At 38.2% G+C, this 17,855-nt stretch overlaps 1 protein-coding gene across 7 annotated transcripts in view; it reads right to left on the bottom strand.

Annotated features, from left to right (window-relative positions):
• Positions 1 to 6,040: 6,040 nt before the first annotated feature.
• LOC109398535 (uncharacterized) overlaps positions 6,041 to 17,855 on the bottom strand; it is an 81,828-nt gene continuing 70,013 nt past the window's right edge. For all 7 annotated transcript variants that reach the window (XM_062850571.1, XM_029858654.2, XM_029858650.2 and 4 more), the window contains exons 5-6: positions 10,127 to 10,248; positions 6,041 to 10,063 (exon numbers count right to left, since the gene is read on the bottom strand). In XM_062850571.1, coding sequence (XP_062706555.1) covers positions 9,317 to 10,063; positions 10,127 to 10,248 — 869 coding nt within the window. In that variant the 3' untranslated portion in view covers positions 6,041 to 9,316. The remainder of the gene's footprint in view (positions 10,064 to 10,126; positions 10,249 to 17,855) is intronic.

Genomic DNA, 17,855 nt, shown 5'->3' with positions numbered 1-17,855 from the left:
TCCTTGGAAGTTATAACGTTTTACTAAATCGCTTCTGATGCAGTAGAGCTTAGAGTAACGTATTCGGGTTCGCTTGACGATGTAGTCATGGTCGCTTGACCATGACAGGGTGTCTACTACCTGGAAAACCTGGAATTATCAGGGAATTTTGTTCAATCTGAAAAAAAACCTGGGTTATTTTTAAATCAAAAGCAGTTTTTTCGCTGAAATCACAATCAATGGTATTGGAAATTTATCACTGTACTCAGCAGCATCTGGATAGCAATGAAATATTTTTTATTGACGGTTCTTGGATTTCTATAGACACAACTGCTTTTGAATAATTGATGATTGCTGATGATTGAATAACGGTTCTTTGAGCCTATGCCACGCTAACCCTCTGTTACCCAGATTGGTGTCAAAGCGACCCAGATTGAGCAAAACTGCAGTTACTCTAAACTGAGTGAAGGCACCTTTACTCAAATCTGGGTTACTGATGTTGATGGCAAAATCTGGGTAACCGGTACCCAGCACCTCCGGGGCTTTGATTTAGTTAATTTATTTCTAATTTAGATTTTGAACAAAAAGCTCCCAATTTCCATGTGATGGTCACTTACCTGATACAGGAAAACAGTTCCCCGGAAGAATTTTATTGTTTTCCCCTCATTTATCCGCATAATTTTCGTGGAAACATCCATAATTTCCAGCGTTCTCCTTACCGCTGCCATATTCTCAAGCCGGAAAATGACAAAGTGGCGATTACCCAAATCTTTACCCAGATTCAAGAGATCTGGTTTTTCGGGTTACCCGGATTTTGACAACTGCTAACAAGATGAAAATCCGGGTAGAATCGACCCCGGCGATGGCTAGTTTCAGGTTAGCGTGTGTATATAAAAAACTTGTGCGGCTAGTCCATTTCTGCAAGGATATCACGGAAAAACTGCTATTTTTCGAATATTTAAGGTAAATGTCACGGACTACCTTGAAAAAAATGCCAATGATATTCACGGTGAATATCATTTGGCATTTTTCAAATGTAGTTCGTGACATTTACCTTGAATATTTGAAAAATTGCGGTTTTTCCGTGACTTTCTTGCTGAACTGGTCTAGCCGCACAAGTTTTTCATATACCTACCATATTCTCAGGTTCAGCTTCTAAATTGAGCTGTAGGTGATTGAATTTAGATATGACGAAATTAAATTTTCAGCACTGGTTTTATTAATTAATAAAACATGGCTCAAGTTTTGATTAATAAAAAAAAATGATTAATTGCGTTGATCAATTCGAAGAAATCCCATCTTACTATTTATTGACTACTACTCTAATTGCCTTCCAAGCACAGTTAGTTTTTATTTCGAAATATCTAAGAGCATAGCACCATTATTCTTGTTTGAAGCAGACTGACTAACTTGACCGTTGCAGCTGCTCTTGTAAAAAAAAGAGGATAGCTCCAAATAGGCCCAACAAATAGTTGATTTCTGATGCCGCTCCAATGTGCTTGATCTGCGTTACAGTGGTGAAATCGGCACCAACATTTCAAAAGGGCGTAACTGCATTTTGAAACAAACCACTCTTTCACATGCCGGAATATCACCCGGAAAACTCATGCCAGGCAGCCTAATTCCAGATGTATGGTTAATGCACGTTAATGATTCTGTGATTCTTTGGTCGTCGAGCCACATCCGGATATTATCATCAGATAATATAAATAGATGCTGAAATTAATGAAAATACGATAATTTGCATTTGATATATCGAGAAGCATCTTACCTAACTCAACCGTTTCTGCAATGTTCAGTTCCACTCCAAAGGTGCAAAATCTCCGGAACTTTACGTATGTCGAGTATTGTTCCAAGCGCGCGAACCACGTTCGAGAATTTTTCGATCACACTAGAAGTGGTTACCGATGATTCTTTTTTCTAATCAGGAATTCAGGAATCCCTGAATGTCTGTAAGAATCCTTGGGGGAATTCCAGGAGGTATTCCTGAAAGGAATCCCTGAAGCAATTTCTGGAGCAATTTCTGAAAGAATATGTAGAGAAAATTCTAGAGTAATCTCTAGAGGCATTCATGAAGGAATCCCTGCAGGAATTCCAGGAGGAATCTCTGGAGGTATTCTCAAAGGCATCCCTGCAGAAATTCTCAGAGAAAACCCAGGAAGAATCCCTGGAGCAATCCCAGGAAGGATTCCGGAAGAAATCCCTGGAGGAATTCCGGAGGATCTCCCAGAAGGAGTTTCTGAAGAAATTCCATCAAGTACTGAAGAAATCGCAGAAAGAATTCTTGAAAAAATCCTGAAGGAAGAGTTCATGGGGGAATCCCTGTAGCAGTTCCCGGAAGCAATCTCAAGAGGAATTCCAAAGGGAATCCCTAAACATCTGGAAGTCCTGGAATTAATTCCGGGAGCAGTCTTTGAAAGAATTCCAGGAAGAAATCCTTAAAAAAACAAGAAGACTTCCTGGAGGAATCTTTGGGGGAATTTTCAAAATAATACCTGGAGTTAGGCCGATGCAAATATTTAATTTGTTTTATGTCACCCCCCCCTTCAAAAATCCCAAAATATTGAAGGGGCGAAAAAAAAAACATGGCGTCTCATGACTCAATTTTCAATAGAATTTTTTTTTAAAAGCAACTATTTTTCAATAGTTGAAAAATACTTTTTCAATAGTTGGTAAAAATTTTAATTTTTCAATAGTTTTTTTTTGTTTGTTCTTTATTTATTTTTGTCCCCTCCCTCGTACCCAATGAGAGGTCTCGGACATAAAAGAAAAATAATATTTGCATCGGCCTTATTTGTGAAACAATAATAGAAGGAATTCTGATGATGATGATGAGTTCCTGAAGAAACCCCATGAGGAATCTCGGAAGCAATCTCATGAGGAATTTCTTAGGAAATCCTAGGACTGCTTTCTTAACGAATTCCTGGAAGAATTTCTGTAGGGAAACCTGGAAAAAATCTGGAAGAATTGATGACTGCAGTAATTTCTGGATGAATTATTTAAGAAATTCTGTCATCACAAAACAAAATTTTGTCATCACAAAACACCACTACTGTTGTGCTCGATGATTGTTAGAAATAAGAATCGAAAAAGACGTACTGAAATAGGAGTGCTACAGGGCATAACTTTAAGAAATTCCTGGATTCATTTTGAATAATATCAGTTTGATTTTTTTCTTTGAAAGAATTCCTGGAAGAAATTTCTGCAGAAACACTTCGAATAATACTAAATGGAATTATCAAAGCAAACTCTGGCAGAATTTTCAAAGGAATGAACGGATAAATCCCTGAAAAAAACTTCGAAAGAATACCTGCAGAAATATCTGAAGGAATCGTCGAATTAAAGCATTGCAAGAACCACTGCAGAAAGCTCTAAACTGTCTATGATTGCATAACTGTCCCATATGAATAGGAAACCCAGCAAATATGGGACTGATATGCGATCATAAGCAGTAAACATATCCCAAGAAAATTCCCAGAGTAATGGTGAACTCCCTAGAGGAATTCTTGAAGGAATTGCTGGAGGAATCCATTTTGGAATCCTTGAAGAAAGATATGGAAAAAATCCTTGAGAAATTTGTCGATGCATCTTTGCAGAAGTATCTGTTTAAAATCTGAAGGTTTAGGAGGCGAACCAGCTCTCAAGCGGAAAACCTCTTAAATAAAAATTAAAAAAAATCTGAAGGAATTGTGGGAGGAATTCCTTCCTGAATCATTGCTTGGAACAAGCCCTGCAACAATCACTATCGAAGCCCCGCTAGATGTCTGTAGGAATTCATGAAAGGAAAATTCCTGGAGAAGTCCCTTGAGGAATTCCTGAAGGAATACCTGGAGGAACCCATAAAGAAATCCCAGGTTTTGTGAAGCGGAGCTGGTGTGATGGTTAAACCACGTGACTAAAGTTTACTCTGAGAATATACCAAGTTGAATATATATATATATATATATATATATATATATATATATATATATATATATATATATATATATATATATATATATATATATATATATATATATATATATATATATATATATATATATAGATATATAGATATATATAGATATATATATATATATATATATATATATATATATATATATATATATATATATATATATATATATTGTTAAGCAAATAAAATACGGGAGGTTACGGCTGAGGGTTACGTTCGTTCCAGAAACTTGCCGTAGTAATTGAAACTCTCTTAGACCAAGCCCACTCGTGGGCTTAACACTACACACGCAACAGCACGTCGTTAACGATTTTTAATTTCGTTGTCCACCCATTTTCGCACCGGTCGTTCATTTCCATGTGAGTAAAATAATGATCGGTCGCCTTTCCGCACCGGTGGTCTCTATTCTATCCGTACCATCGGTTTTTTGCACTTCCGTAAATCATCGCAATATTTTGTTTATTTCTATGGTGTTATTGCAAATCTTTTTCAGTATAATAATCTGTGCTCATATTTTGAAAGAAGGGGTTTTGGATAAGACTGAAAATTGTTAGTAAAAATTGAACTCAAATAAATAATTCCCTTGGAGATTTGTACCAGTTTTGGTGCGTTTCAAGATATCATTCTCTCAATAATGTATGATTGTATATAATCCCGGAATTCAAGCAATCTTTTTTAAATTATATGTTTGTTGCTTACTGTATGACTAGTTGGTTGAATTTTTATCTAAAATAATATCCATCTCTTCGATATCCATGTTGCCTTTCTCGCAAGAAATTTATCTGAATTTGAGATTTTGAGCATCTTTTTTAATAATTAGGTTTATTGAATAATTACATCCCTTGCATTTCCAACACATTTATTACGTAGTTGTCTCCTTTACAACTTCGCGTAGGTCAAAATTCTTGAATCCTGGTCATAGTAGAAGCTGTCTTCTAACAGTCTGCGATAAGTTTGCGCAACCTTTTTTCATAAACGTGTATTTTAACATTAGCATGTAACATGTAACAGTATTTCCCCGAGTTTTATATTTTTAAAACAAGTACTGGGGTATCAGTTATCAATTGCAATTAAAAGATTAGATAATCTGAAACATTTTGGATAACTTTTTGTTTTTCATATAACCGAAAATCAGATTTTCATTTTGGGGTAACTTTGATAATGCCCTAAAACACATAAAATCTCAAAAAATAATCACAGATTGAAATCTTAGGAGTATGAACATGATGAGAGAAGGCTTGTGGAATATATTAGATAGAATTAACATGCTATTCATGGTTAGTTCTCTTTTATTGGGTAGTTTTTTAATGTCTTATTAACAAATTTTGAACAACACACATTTATCTACATGAAATTACAAGGGCATTGCATACCTTAATGCGTTTATCAATGTATGGAGATTAATATCCCAATTTACAGAATTGCTTCCATTTCGTAAAAACACACTTCGTTAAGAGATTCAAGGCCAGATTTGGAATCTACTATGATGAATCTGTCGAGAATAAGAGTCCATTCATTGAAAAAATAGCTGTAAAGAAGTCGTATAGCAGATTGTTTGAAGGGGTTGATAAATGACAAAAAAATCAACAATTTTTATTTTTTTTCCCAAAACGTTGTATATAAACTAGATTTTAATGAAAAAACGTCTAAGATGAACTATCATATGTATAGAATTGATTAACGTTTACCTTTTTCTTAACTGGTCGAAGGAATCATAGTTATAAGATAAATTACACAATGCCTGCCGCACTATCAAAGTTACCCGCATTATCAAAGATACCCCGTTTTACGGTACTGGTGTATGAATATTTTGTTGGAAGCAGATTCTATGCGCTTGAAGTAGACTGCGTATTTGTGAAAGTACATAATGAGCCCACTCTCTTTTTTGGCACTTCATACAACATTTGTTGTATTTTAAAATCCAACACTTGCTTTTTATATAACGAGGAACCTACAATATCCTGCACACCGCCCATTTTAATTGATGAAACTTGGCAGCTCGACTTCAGTTTTTTAGATTTTTATCGGTATGATTAAAGTTTGTTTTTACAAAAAAAAATAACTGTAGTGTTTTTATGATATCTGAATTGAGTTAGGTACAGTCAAAGCATCTTTGAAAAATCATAACTACTCAAATCTAATCTTATACATACGCAGCCAGTACGCGGAATCACCCTGGAAAGCAATCGTGTTACTTTTCTTGTCAATATTGATGCTTGCAGCATATCAGGACACATACATCAAAGCGGCCAGGTCTATTGCGTTGTATTTACGCGCAAAGTGTTCTTCGAAATACTTGGAGTACAGAATATTTTCTTTCGGCAAGGTACTTCTCGAATTTACAGGGGAGGAAGGATGCGTATACCAAACGATCCAGATTACATGTTGATGAATATGTTTTAAATATATAAGAATGTATATAATAGAGCTATGAATAAAAAATGTGTATTATTGGAAAAATCTCCCCTATTGTTGGGTTGTTTTTTATAGATCTAAATAATGTCGAACCTCTTATTCTGTATGATCGGTGTTATTCACATGGGGTTGTCGCAGATTTTTTTTCTGCTTTCCCCTATTGTTTCTACAAGGGTGAAGTTACTCATTTCGCACACTTTCTTCCTAATGTCTCGTTTATTTAACTTATATTTTCAAATTTATATTTAATAAACCACCCACTGACGACCACTTTTAAAAAAAAAAGGAATCAAACCAAAACTCCTTTGCCTTTTTCGAAATATACACGACAAAACGAAACGCGAGGCACAGCTCTTTCAAAACGGGGGATCTCAGCCCGGAAAGTGGAGAAAGAAAATCTTGTGGTCACTTATTACCGTCAAATGGTATCTTTTCGGGTTAGAAAATACACACATCTTCATACCGGAATCTGCGACGGATGACGATAATTTTGGAACTTGTCGGAACGAACTTCGCGAGTTATTTATTTGGACATTTTTCTAAATGTGCGAAACCAAACTTTACTTGCAGCGTAGAAACCCAGGCTCAAGCATGTACGTGTTAAAAAAGCAAAACTCACTGAATCACTATACATTTCAAATATAAGTTTCGAAACGATCGGCCGAATCAAAAACTAAAAGTGCGATTATGAACAATCGTAACTATTTTAAGAGAAAATCAATACATTTTCGATATGCATGATCCTAAAATTGGCGAAGAAGGGAAAACTTTATTCAAAACATACTTAAGCAAAGCTTGTCAATTTAAACCTATTATTTTTCTGCGTTTGTATTGTCACTCTATCACAATTGTATGCCAGACAATTTGTTGTGTTATTCGTGTAACGATCTATTATATTATTTGGTTGAAAATTTCAAAGCAAGTAAAAATAAAAATTTTGAATATTTGATGCAAACTAAAATAAATTTCTACCTATACAAAACAAGAAAATCATTCTCTAGAAACTATATACCGGGCAATAAATCCATACTCATGTTCTTTCGTCTCCTCTTTACGCTACCGAGAGAGCTAAACGCGAGAGAGCGCACGAGCCTACGGATAGAGACCGTACTTTGCGTGTCTCTATATTCTAAGCCCTGCTACGAACCGTACGTAAACTTTTCGCTTTCGAGTCCTACTTAGCAGCGACCGGTGCGGTTCGTTTCTTTGTTCGGGGCTCTACTTACCGTTAAAACGCTTGATTGAGCCCATGAGTGGGCTTGGTCTTAGGACATACAATATCTTCGTGCCAGTCACACGATATACACATACGAACTGGTCATTGGCTGAAGAAGCTCTCAGTTAATAATTGTGAAACTACTCATAGAACACTTGAGCTGAAAAGCAGGGTTTGTTCAAGTTCGGATGTTACTTCATGAAGAAGAAAATCACCTTTAGTTTCTTCCAGACATCAGCAAAGACCGGAATTTTGATTACTTGGTTGTTTTATGTTTGATAGGGATGTTTCCATGTTGTCAGCAAAATGTGAGATCCACTACATTCACCAAAAACACTTTTTTTCATTACATTTTATTTAAACATAGTTTTATACAAAACTAACATACAATGTACAATTATCAGAAATTTCATCATTTGCAAAACTTTCGACATGCTTTTATTCGCTTTCTTAGAACAAATTTTGATATGTGTGATTAACACTGTCTCCAATCTTAAAAACTAGACGGTTTACCAAACTTCCGAAGAAATAGCTATCCAATTCTCAGCGATAATCGCCTTCCGATGTAAAAACAACGATTATAGGCTAACAGAAACGACAAACGGAATTTAGTTCAATAAATACTCATTTTGGGGGTGGAATATTCCATCTTAACAGCTAATGAGATTACTAGAGGTGATCTTACAGTTTAAACAACTATTTCAGTAGATCTTTACTGTTCGTTTTGAACGTGTTAATTGATATTTTTTGTATGTTTTCAACAGCGAACTACTAAAAATGCATATGCTTGCTCCGAATCCTGTTCAACTTGCACCTAAAATGATTGAAGCATCAATTCTATTTCCAATCAACATGCTTCTACTCTTGGTAGCACAATTTTCGAAACATTTCTATCAAAAGACCGTCGATTTTGTGTGTAAATTCCAGGAAGACCATTCATTCGTAGATATATTAGAGTAGTCACAACAGGTGACAATATCGTGACACATCTAGTGTGAAATGAGAGAATGAGTTTCATTTGATTGAATGATTCAGAATGGAATGTTGATCTAGGGGCTTGGATTGATTTCACTATGAAAATCATTGAGCTGAAGCTTACACTACGCATCACTAAGGAGCATTCAACATAACGATAGCTTTGAGAGGCCTACAATGCTTAGGGAATATCGGGGTAACACGCGCCACCGTAAGAAATGAATTGATTTTGTCATGAAACGCAAAAAAATATTCTAGTTACCGGCATACAAACATTACGTAACTCCTCTTCCAATGACTGAAAACGCGAATAACACTGCTAAAGTAAAGATATATTTTTTTGGAAAACTATTGGAAAATATGTGTTTTTTTTATTTTAGTGGGGTAAATCATATAAAACATGATTGTGAGTGCAATGATAGGAACTGAAAAATACTATCGAATAATACAAAAACATTACATGAGAACTTTTATAATCAAGGAAATATAAGGGTGGATCATTATATCTCAGTGGCGCGTATTAATCCGATACCCCCTAGTTCTCGGGAAATTTGACATAATGTCGTTTGACATAACAAAAATCACATAATTTCCTTTTCAAATTGGATGTTTTAACTTTCTAACAGAAAGCTATGATTCATTTATAAAGTGCTCCTTACGTCAAACTGTACCCAAGGTTATTACGCCGAACGCCATTTTGTCAAAAAAAAAATATGCTCCTCTCTTATCCCAAGCCGGAATCCTCCCCTAACTTAAACCGCTGCACTTTGAGTCATTCACTTTTTCGGCGAATAGTAATATTTGACTGGTAACGCCTTGGGCGTTATGATTTCGTCGTCCTGCAGCAGAACATCGTCCTCAATGCCGCTCTGTTCGGTAAACTCCAACGGCACAATCTCTACGTCGGCGCTCGTTGTGTAGAAAGCTGTTCGATGAGTCGTCGATGAAGACGGTTCCACTTGGTTTGGTTCCGTGGTGAAGACTTCTCCGGTATCTTCGGGGACATTCTTATCCGTGTTTTTCATTTCGGTCAGAGCGGTTACTTCGTCTTTCAGCAATTCTGGGTAAAGCACATCATTCACGTAGAACATCGTACCTAGGTTGTAGACGAACACTTCCGATTCCACTATCCTGGCGCTATTGACCGTGACGTTCTTGTCGAAGGTACGATGGATCTTCACCGGAGTACCACCGATCGTTTCCAGGACTTCTCCGTCCTTCAAATCGCGATCGTATAAGCGGCCTTTGATGAAATGGTTCAGCAGTAACTTCACTCCCTTTTCCGACGCGAGAACGTTGTCCGGAAGAATGTCGAAGCTGTAACGCTCGAAAGCCTCATCCGTGGGTACAAAGAAGGTGTAGTTCGAACCGGATATGAACTGGGCGATTTCTGCGGTGTTCAGGAAGCGAGTTATCTGAGTGAATCGATTGTCACGTTCCAAAGCTAAGAAGGAGTGTGACAAAAATTGGGCACCGAACCACGGGAAGGCCAGAAGAGGTGGAGTTTCCTTGTCTTTATGCATCTGTAAGTAAAATGAAATTGTTGCGAAGATACTGTATCTGAAAAAATGATCGTTCTCAGTTACCTGATGAAGTCGGGATACAACGGCTTCAGAAACAAAGAGAACCTCGGATATTACGAAGACTTCGATTCGGTTGGAAAGTGTGTAGTCGTAGATGATCGAAACGTTATTTGCGGTTGGGGTAGCTGTAAAACAGACACAAATAATGATTTGATTATACAGTTGCACAAACAGGGGTGATACCAGTTCGCCCTTCTTCTTACTCCGATCCCCAGACTTGTTTCGATTTTGTAATGCAAAATCATCCTCTATGGTTCAACAGCCAACGAGGATGGTTTTTCAGGCTTGACAAATAGAAAGCACACTGGTTTTCGGAAAACAGGTGTTGGTCTGATAGAGTCAAATAGAGAAAAGCCCTCTTCTGAGGACTCGTGCATCTGAAGTTCAGGTCGTTTGTCTGGAATAAAGACCCTTAGCGAGATCGCGATTGGATTCTGACGAGGCGTAAGGTTGTTGCTGAATACCTGTTGGTTCTATCTCAGTCTGCGTCTGCTGCGATCTTTACTTTATTCGGCAAACTTTTAGATTAAACTTCAATCTAAAAGCCCTTCAAACATATTATTTTGATAGCATGTTTCTGGACTGAGATAGAACCAACTGAGTATCACTCTTACAAGTGAATATTCTCAACACTGCTGGTATTTCCCAGTCAACCAGTACAAGAGGTTGAATAAGATGTTAAAGTGGAGGCGATATGTGTAAATTTTACATGTGCCGGAAGCATGTACGCATATGGCCTCCACTTTATCATTTTATGCAACATCTTTTATGATTACTGGTTGTTTGGGTGGTTATGCAGGTATGACTCAATTATGCGAGGACTTGAAAAAAAAATCACTTCGGATTATCGAATCATCGGAATAATCGGAATTTGTTTTGTTCGTTTTCTCTAAACTTGTTTGTATAAAGGCAATTTTTCAGCCGGGGCCCGTAGCGTAGTGGCTACACGTTCACTTCATAAGTGAATGGTCATAGGTTCGATCCCAGTCCCGGCACTTGCAATTTTTCGTCAGTTGCACTTTCCCTCTGACACCTGATCCGCTTCTGAGCATATGCTCTAACGGACCCGGAAACTTGGATATCGGCTAACGGCAACTCATAATGGACCCCCAATCGGACGGGAAATGGAACAAAGCCACTCAGCAACATCGTGCTCATCATTCTACCATGCACGCAGAACTCGATGTACATAGAGAAACGAGTAACTTTCACGCAGCGACCGAAAAGACAAAAGAATTTTCACGCAGATTTGTGTATCATCGGATCAGCACATTTTTTGTGTTGGTCCAGTCGTACACAAATATGAGTGAAAAATCCATTGTCTTTTCGCTCGCTGCGTGAAAGTTACTCGTGCGCTGTGTTGTTTCATTTTAGGGTGTGGGCAGGGTAGAAAAACGACAGCAGCGCAAAGACTACCAATTCGAATTAGAATAACAGGAATTAGAATAGAACACATTTAGGCGCTGTACAAAGTGTAAGTGCAGCCGTCAATTGGAATCGCTCTCGCAGTGTCCTAGTGGACAATAGAGCTGTAAATTAGGTTAAGTGATTGAAGGGAAAAAATGCAACTTTTCTGGTGTTGTTTGTAAAGATTACTCCAGGGATGCCATCTGGGGATACCTCCTGGATTTTTTTCTGGGGATGTGCTCCAGGAATTAATTCTAGAGATTCCTCTAGGAATTATACAGGAATGTCTTCTGATGGTTCTTCCAGAAATTTATCCAAAAAATCGTTCTAGGAATTTCTTCCTGAACTGCTTCTAATATTCCTCCAGAACTTTCATTTGGGGCTCATCCAGGAATTTCTACAGGGAATTCCTCCAAAAACTCCAACTTTAAATTATTCCAAGAATTCCTTCTGCGAATTTCTCCACGAATACGTTCTGTGGTTTCCTTCAGATTTCAATTTATGCATTTCTTCAGGGGGGTTCCCAGGAAGAGCTCCTGGAGGATACTCTCAATAAACTGCTGAAAGGTTCATAGAAAATAACTCCTGAAAGATACCCAAAAAGAACTCCTACAGAATTTCCGCAAAGAACTCTTGCGATTTTCCAAGAAATAACACTTGAATAATTCTCATAAGACGCTCCTGGGGAACATCCAGAAAGATTCACTGAAGGATTATCAGAATTAGAAAATACACTTGAGAATTTTCAGATGGGACTCGTTGAATTGATTTCTCCAGATAGATGTAAATTTCTGGGAATTTCTCCAGAAACTCCTGGGGGATTCAGACACGGTACTCCTAAAAGATTCCTAGATAAACTTCAGGAAGAATCCCATGCCGAAATTCTGTAGCATTCTAAGAAGAAACTCCAGATGATTCCTAAAAAATCCTAGAATAATCACAAAAAACTGCTTAAAGATGCTTTCTGAATTCCTACATTTCGGAAGTAACTTCTGGTGCGTTCCCATAAACCCTGAAGAATTTACTAAATCCCAGAGACAGTGGCGTTGCCAGAAATTGTCTCTGGGAGGGATTTCCAAAGGTCAATGATACCTTTTTTGATTTGACACTTACATTTTGTAAATAGTAATGAGCAATTGTTTTAACCCTGATGTCTAATTTATGATGTGCTTCATGGTGTAAATTCAAAGAGCAGAATTATCATGCGCTTAGTGCGGACAAGCCTGCCCCTCAGATGGAACATCTACGAAAGGAAATCTATTGAGTGAGTGAGTAAACCCAGAATGAATTCTTTGAAAAATGTCAATTCTTGGAGGAACTCTTAAAATAATACCTATGGCAACTTCAGGAGCAGTTGAAAATGGAACACCTGGTTAAACCCTTTGGAGCCGGATTGTTTTGCCTTCGTTGTTTTGGTGAATCCTTGGAGGAACTACCGTTGGATTTTCCGGAGAAGCTCCTGGAGAGACTTCAAGAAGAACTTTTATTTTTTTTCAATGAATGACAAATAATTTACCGTCAAGGCACCATTCACCGTGGATCTAAGAGGATTCGGGGCGAATAAGGGCTGTCATTTGACACCAGTCTTATAAACATTGTTGGTGCCGCTTTTAATTGCCTTCATTATATGTTAAAATTAAAGTAATATCCACAGAAGTAGAAAATTTTTCACAAAATTTGGTGATATAGTACAATTAGTAGAGGGTAGTAAGGTCGCCTGATTCCGTGGTAGGTCACCATTCACCGTGGTAGTAGGGACCCATTCACCGTGTACTAGAAATTGTATTCTATTTTGTTTAAAAATGATCAAAACAACCCAGCCAGATCAGGGATGGCATGCTCCTCAGTGTGAGTGCAAGAGTGTGCGGTTTTAATATGGAAATGAGCTGCGCTGTGCACATTTTTAGTGCGTCATGCCATCCCTGAGCCAGATAATTTTCTTCGTTTATATTCATTTCAAGTAATAACTTGCAATATTTTATTAGAAAAACGAATGTTCAAATTTCATTATTTTTTCTAGGTATATGGGACAATATGGGACACGGTGAATGGAGACCATTAATTTTTAGGGTACCTATTTACCGTGCCTTTTTGTTTCAATTAAAAAGTACGAGTAATCGTACTTTCTTGTTAAACTTTCTTCGGTAATGCAAAATACATAGTTTAATTGCTTCTTGGTGGAATAAAATCGTTACTACATTTAGTTTATCACTTAAATCACCTTAGCGCAGTTTTCGTTTTTTCACTATGAATGCAGTGAACGAGCAGAAACTCGCTTCATGTAAACATACTCTAGCGTCAAAATGACTTTTTTTAAGTTTCTAATGAGCGTTTTGACATGGTAACAATACATTAGTGTTGTATTGGTAAAATTGAAGGGAAATTGTCACACCATTCAATCGTTATATGGAAATAACGAAAAAATATTCGAAGACACACGGTGAATGGAGCCCCCACGGTGAATGGCGCCTTGACGGTACTAGAAATATCTAACAAATCATCTGGGCTAATTCTAGATGTCGAAGTTCGTTTCAACAATTAGTCACCCAGACTGAAAGGGGGTCTCTTTCCGTTAAATTAATTTTCGGAGCAATGAACAATCCACGGCTCTTTATTCGGAAGATTAATAAATTCCTGCATAATAATAAGGATGAGAGGAAGGAGGGTGTAATTTTAAGTTTACAATTCAGGAATTATTGGTAATTAAACATATAACTTTGTAGCATAATGTAGATATAAGTTTCTGTTTGTAACATAATTCGCATGGCGCATTTCATATAAGTAAATTTAACTTACGTTTAGTTCCCCTAGTGTAATCCGGAGGGTCTTGGGTGGTGTATATATTCCTAGTAGCTGTAAGGACATTTGTTATAATTTTAAGCTGTTACATAATTTATGCTGTCTCACCGTTTCGGTTTAGCTTTAGGAATCATAGGTTATGCACTCTGCGAACCGAAGGGTACTTGCACTGTAGTATTAGGCACTAATTTAGGAAATATCCATTAGATTAAGGCATGTATACATAAAATAGTTCATATACCTGATTTCACTTGTCCTTAGGATCAAATATAGTTTAGGATCAAAGTAGGATTTAACAAATTAACTTTATAGAATAACTTTAGATAGTAGTATTTCACTAGATATTATCTACGCAATGTGTTGTTTTTTTTGGCTTATCAATGTGCAATGTGTTGTTTTTTTTGACTACTCACGATGGTGACAGGCGGTTGCTCTGTCACTCCTAATTCAGGCCGTCAAAGCAGTGAAGGCAGGGCTGCTACAGAGGCACAAACACAATGGATGCGCACTGTTAGAACAGTTCACACTAGAGATAGATAAATTTGTGATAAAAAAACTACTTGTTTTGGTGGGACTCGATCCCACGACTCCGTATCGCTAGTCCGGCGCTTTCATCAACTAAGCCACAGCACATATTGCGATTCTGCAGAATAGAAAGGCAGACTGGATTCGAATCACCACCCACCGTCTTTCACAACTTTATATCTCTTTCGGCTTAGATCCTAGGAAGAATTTCAGAAAGAACCATGAAAAGATCCCTCCGAGGAATTCCAAAAGAACTTATTGAGGAATTATTAGATGCTACATCAGGTATCAGGTATCAGAAGGCCGGCTCCAGAGGCACGTTATCCTCCATTTGGGACATTTGTGCCATCGCCAAAATAACAGCCTATTTCATCATCTACCTGAGGGAAAAGGAAGGAAAAAGGATTTGGATGGGGATAGGGACAGGTAGGGAAATAGGAAAAATACCCTGGAAGAGGGTACTAACGCACAAGCGTACCACAATGGGTTCAAACAGCGCCCTGAAAAGGGCACTGTAATAACGCATAAAGCGAAAGAGAGCCTATAGCTCTTTACCACAGCGGGTTAAGAACAACAGAATATCCTGAAGATTCAGGTTTCTGAAGTCAGTTTCACTTAATAAGTGTTTACCGAATACTCGGAAACGCAGTTGCGCGAAAACAGGACAGTTACATATCAAATGATACGAAGTTCCATAATCGGATTCACAGCTATCACAGGCAAATGAATCAGCTTGCTGAATATTCGCCATGTGATAGCTGAGTCGGCAGTGGCCAGTCAATGCTTTGACCAACATGCTGCAATTCTGCTTAGACAGATTAGTTAGATACTTCGCCACCCGTAGAGATGGCTCAGCACTATACAATTTGGTTTGACTACATGACTCCAAACTATTCCAATATTGTCTGTGTTGAATGACAGCCCAGGTGTGAATCTGAAGCTTAATCCAACACTTCGATATCGGAATAGCTGGCTCAGGGCCAATGAAGTCATGTGATGCTCCAGAGCGAGCTAACTCATCAGCCAATTCATTTCCAGCGATGGAAGAATGACCAGGTACCCATAGAAGGTGAACAGCGTTTGCTGAATTTAGCTCCTCGATTTGAGTTCGACAAGCGATAACTATCTTCGACCTGGAGTTGGCCGAAGCAAGTGCTTTAATAGCAGCCTGGCTATCTGAACAGAAGTATATTACTTTGCCCATTACGTTCTGCTGAAGTGCTGATTGCACTCCGCACATAAGAGCAAAGATTTCGGCCTGAAAAACGGTGCAGTGTCTGCCAAGTGAATAAGACTGATACAGCCTTAGCTCACGAGAATAAACACCAGCACCTGCTCGACCTTCGAGAAGGGAGCCATCAGTGTAACATACGATGCCGTCTGAAATACTTCTTTCCAGATAAACAGATGTCCACTCTTCCCGGGAAGGGAATTTCGTGGAAAATGTCCTATATGGAAAATTACAAGCAATTGTAAGATCACTTGGAGCAAGGACAATTTTGTCCCAATTCACTAAAAGTGGAAACAACGAGGTGTGTGTTGATGTGCGGTTCACAGGAGTTTCCTCTAGTAGACCGAGTACCCGTAACCGGTAAGTGCAAGAAAGGGCTTCTTGTTTGAGATGAATGTGTAATGGGGCAACGTCAAAGAGAACTTCTAGCGCTGCCGTAGGAGTTGAAGAGAACGCTCCAGACATCGCCATTAAGCACATCCTTTGGAGATGGCCTAATTTTGATTGAACCGTTCTCACTTCACCCTTTTGCCACCACACAAGACACCCATAAGCCAATATTGGCCGAACCACAGTTGTGTAAATCCATTTGATATACTTGGGTTTTAGACCCCAAGTTGTACCAAAAGTACGCCGGCATTGCCCGAAGGCCATACAAGCTTTCTTGATTCTGAACTCAATGTGAGGTGTCCAGGAAAGCTTGGAATCAAGAATGACTCCAACGTACTTTACCTGTTCAGTCACATCGATTTCAGAATCAAAGAGACGCAAAGGTCGAACGCTATTACGGTTTCGCCTTTCCGTGAAAAGAACAATAGATGTTTTACTCGGATTAACCGAAAGGCCATATTGGCGACACCAACGCTCAACTACCTGAAGGGCGTTTTGCATCAGGTCGAAAAGGGTGCTGATGCACATACCAACTAACAATGTTAGGTAGTCGTCGGCAAAACCATAAGTAGGAAAACCGCTATTATTGAGTTGCCTCAATAGCGTATCTGCTACGAGATTCCACAAAAGCGGTGATAAGACTCCCCCTTGGGGGCATCCACAAACACTCAATTTCCTAATCCCTGCTAGACGCAATGTTGAGAAGAGATATCGGTTTTTGAGCATTTGGTGAATCCAATTGGAAATCATTGGAGATATACCATGACTCCGTGCGGCTTCCAATATGGCATCGAAAGGCACGTTGTCAAAGGCACCCTCGATATCTAAGAAAACACCCAAACAAGATTGCTTTTGAGCGAATGCTTTCTCGATATCGTAAACAACCTTGTGTAAAAGAGTCACAGTGGACTTACCAGATTGGTAGGCATGTTGGTTCACATGAAGAGGCACGTTGGCCAGATGAACATCACGGATGTGATGATCCACAATGCGTTCTAAGCATTTCAGAAGAAAAGAGGTCAAACTGATAGGTCTGAAACTCTTTGCTTCTTCATACGACGCACGACCCACTTTCGGAATAAACTTTACAGTAATATCCCTCCAGGATTTGGGAATATACCCTGTAGCAAAACTGCAAACAAGTAGTTTTTTCAAAACATGTTTGAAATAATCAAATCCCTTCTGAAGCAAAATAGGATAAATCCCATCTGCCCCAGGAGATTTGAAAGGAGCAAAGCTATTAAGAGCCCACTCAATCGATTCTATAGTTACAATACTCCGAGCCGAAGCTAAAGAATCATAACTACAAGAAAAGACATCAGGATCATCCGAAGATGTAATATCCACACATCCAGGGAAGTGTGTGCTGAATAAGCATTC

Source organism: Aedes albopictus, chromosome 2 (genome assembly GCF_035046485.1).
Source record: "Aedes albopictus strain Foshan chromosome 2, AalbF5, whole genome shotgun sequence".
In the NCBI taxonomy this organism is placed as follows: domain Eukaryota; kingdom Metazoa; phylum Arthropoda; class Insecta; order Diptera; family Culicidae; genus Aedes; species Aedes albopictus.
This window is presented reverse-complemented; position numbering and strand designations above follow the sequence as displayed.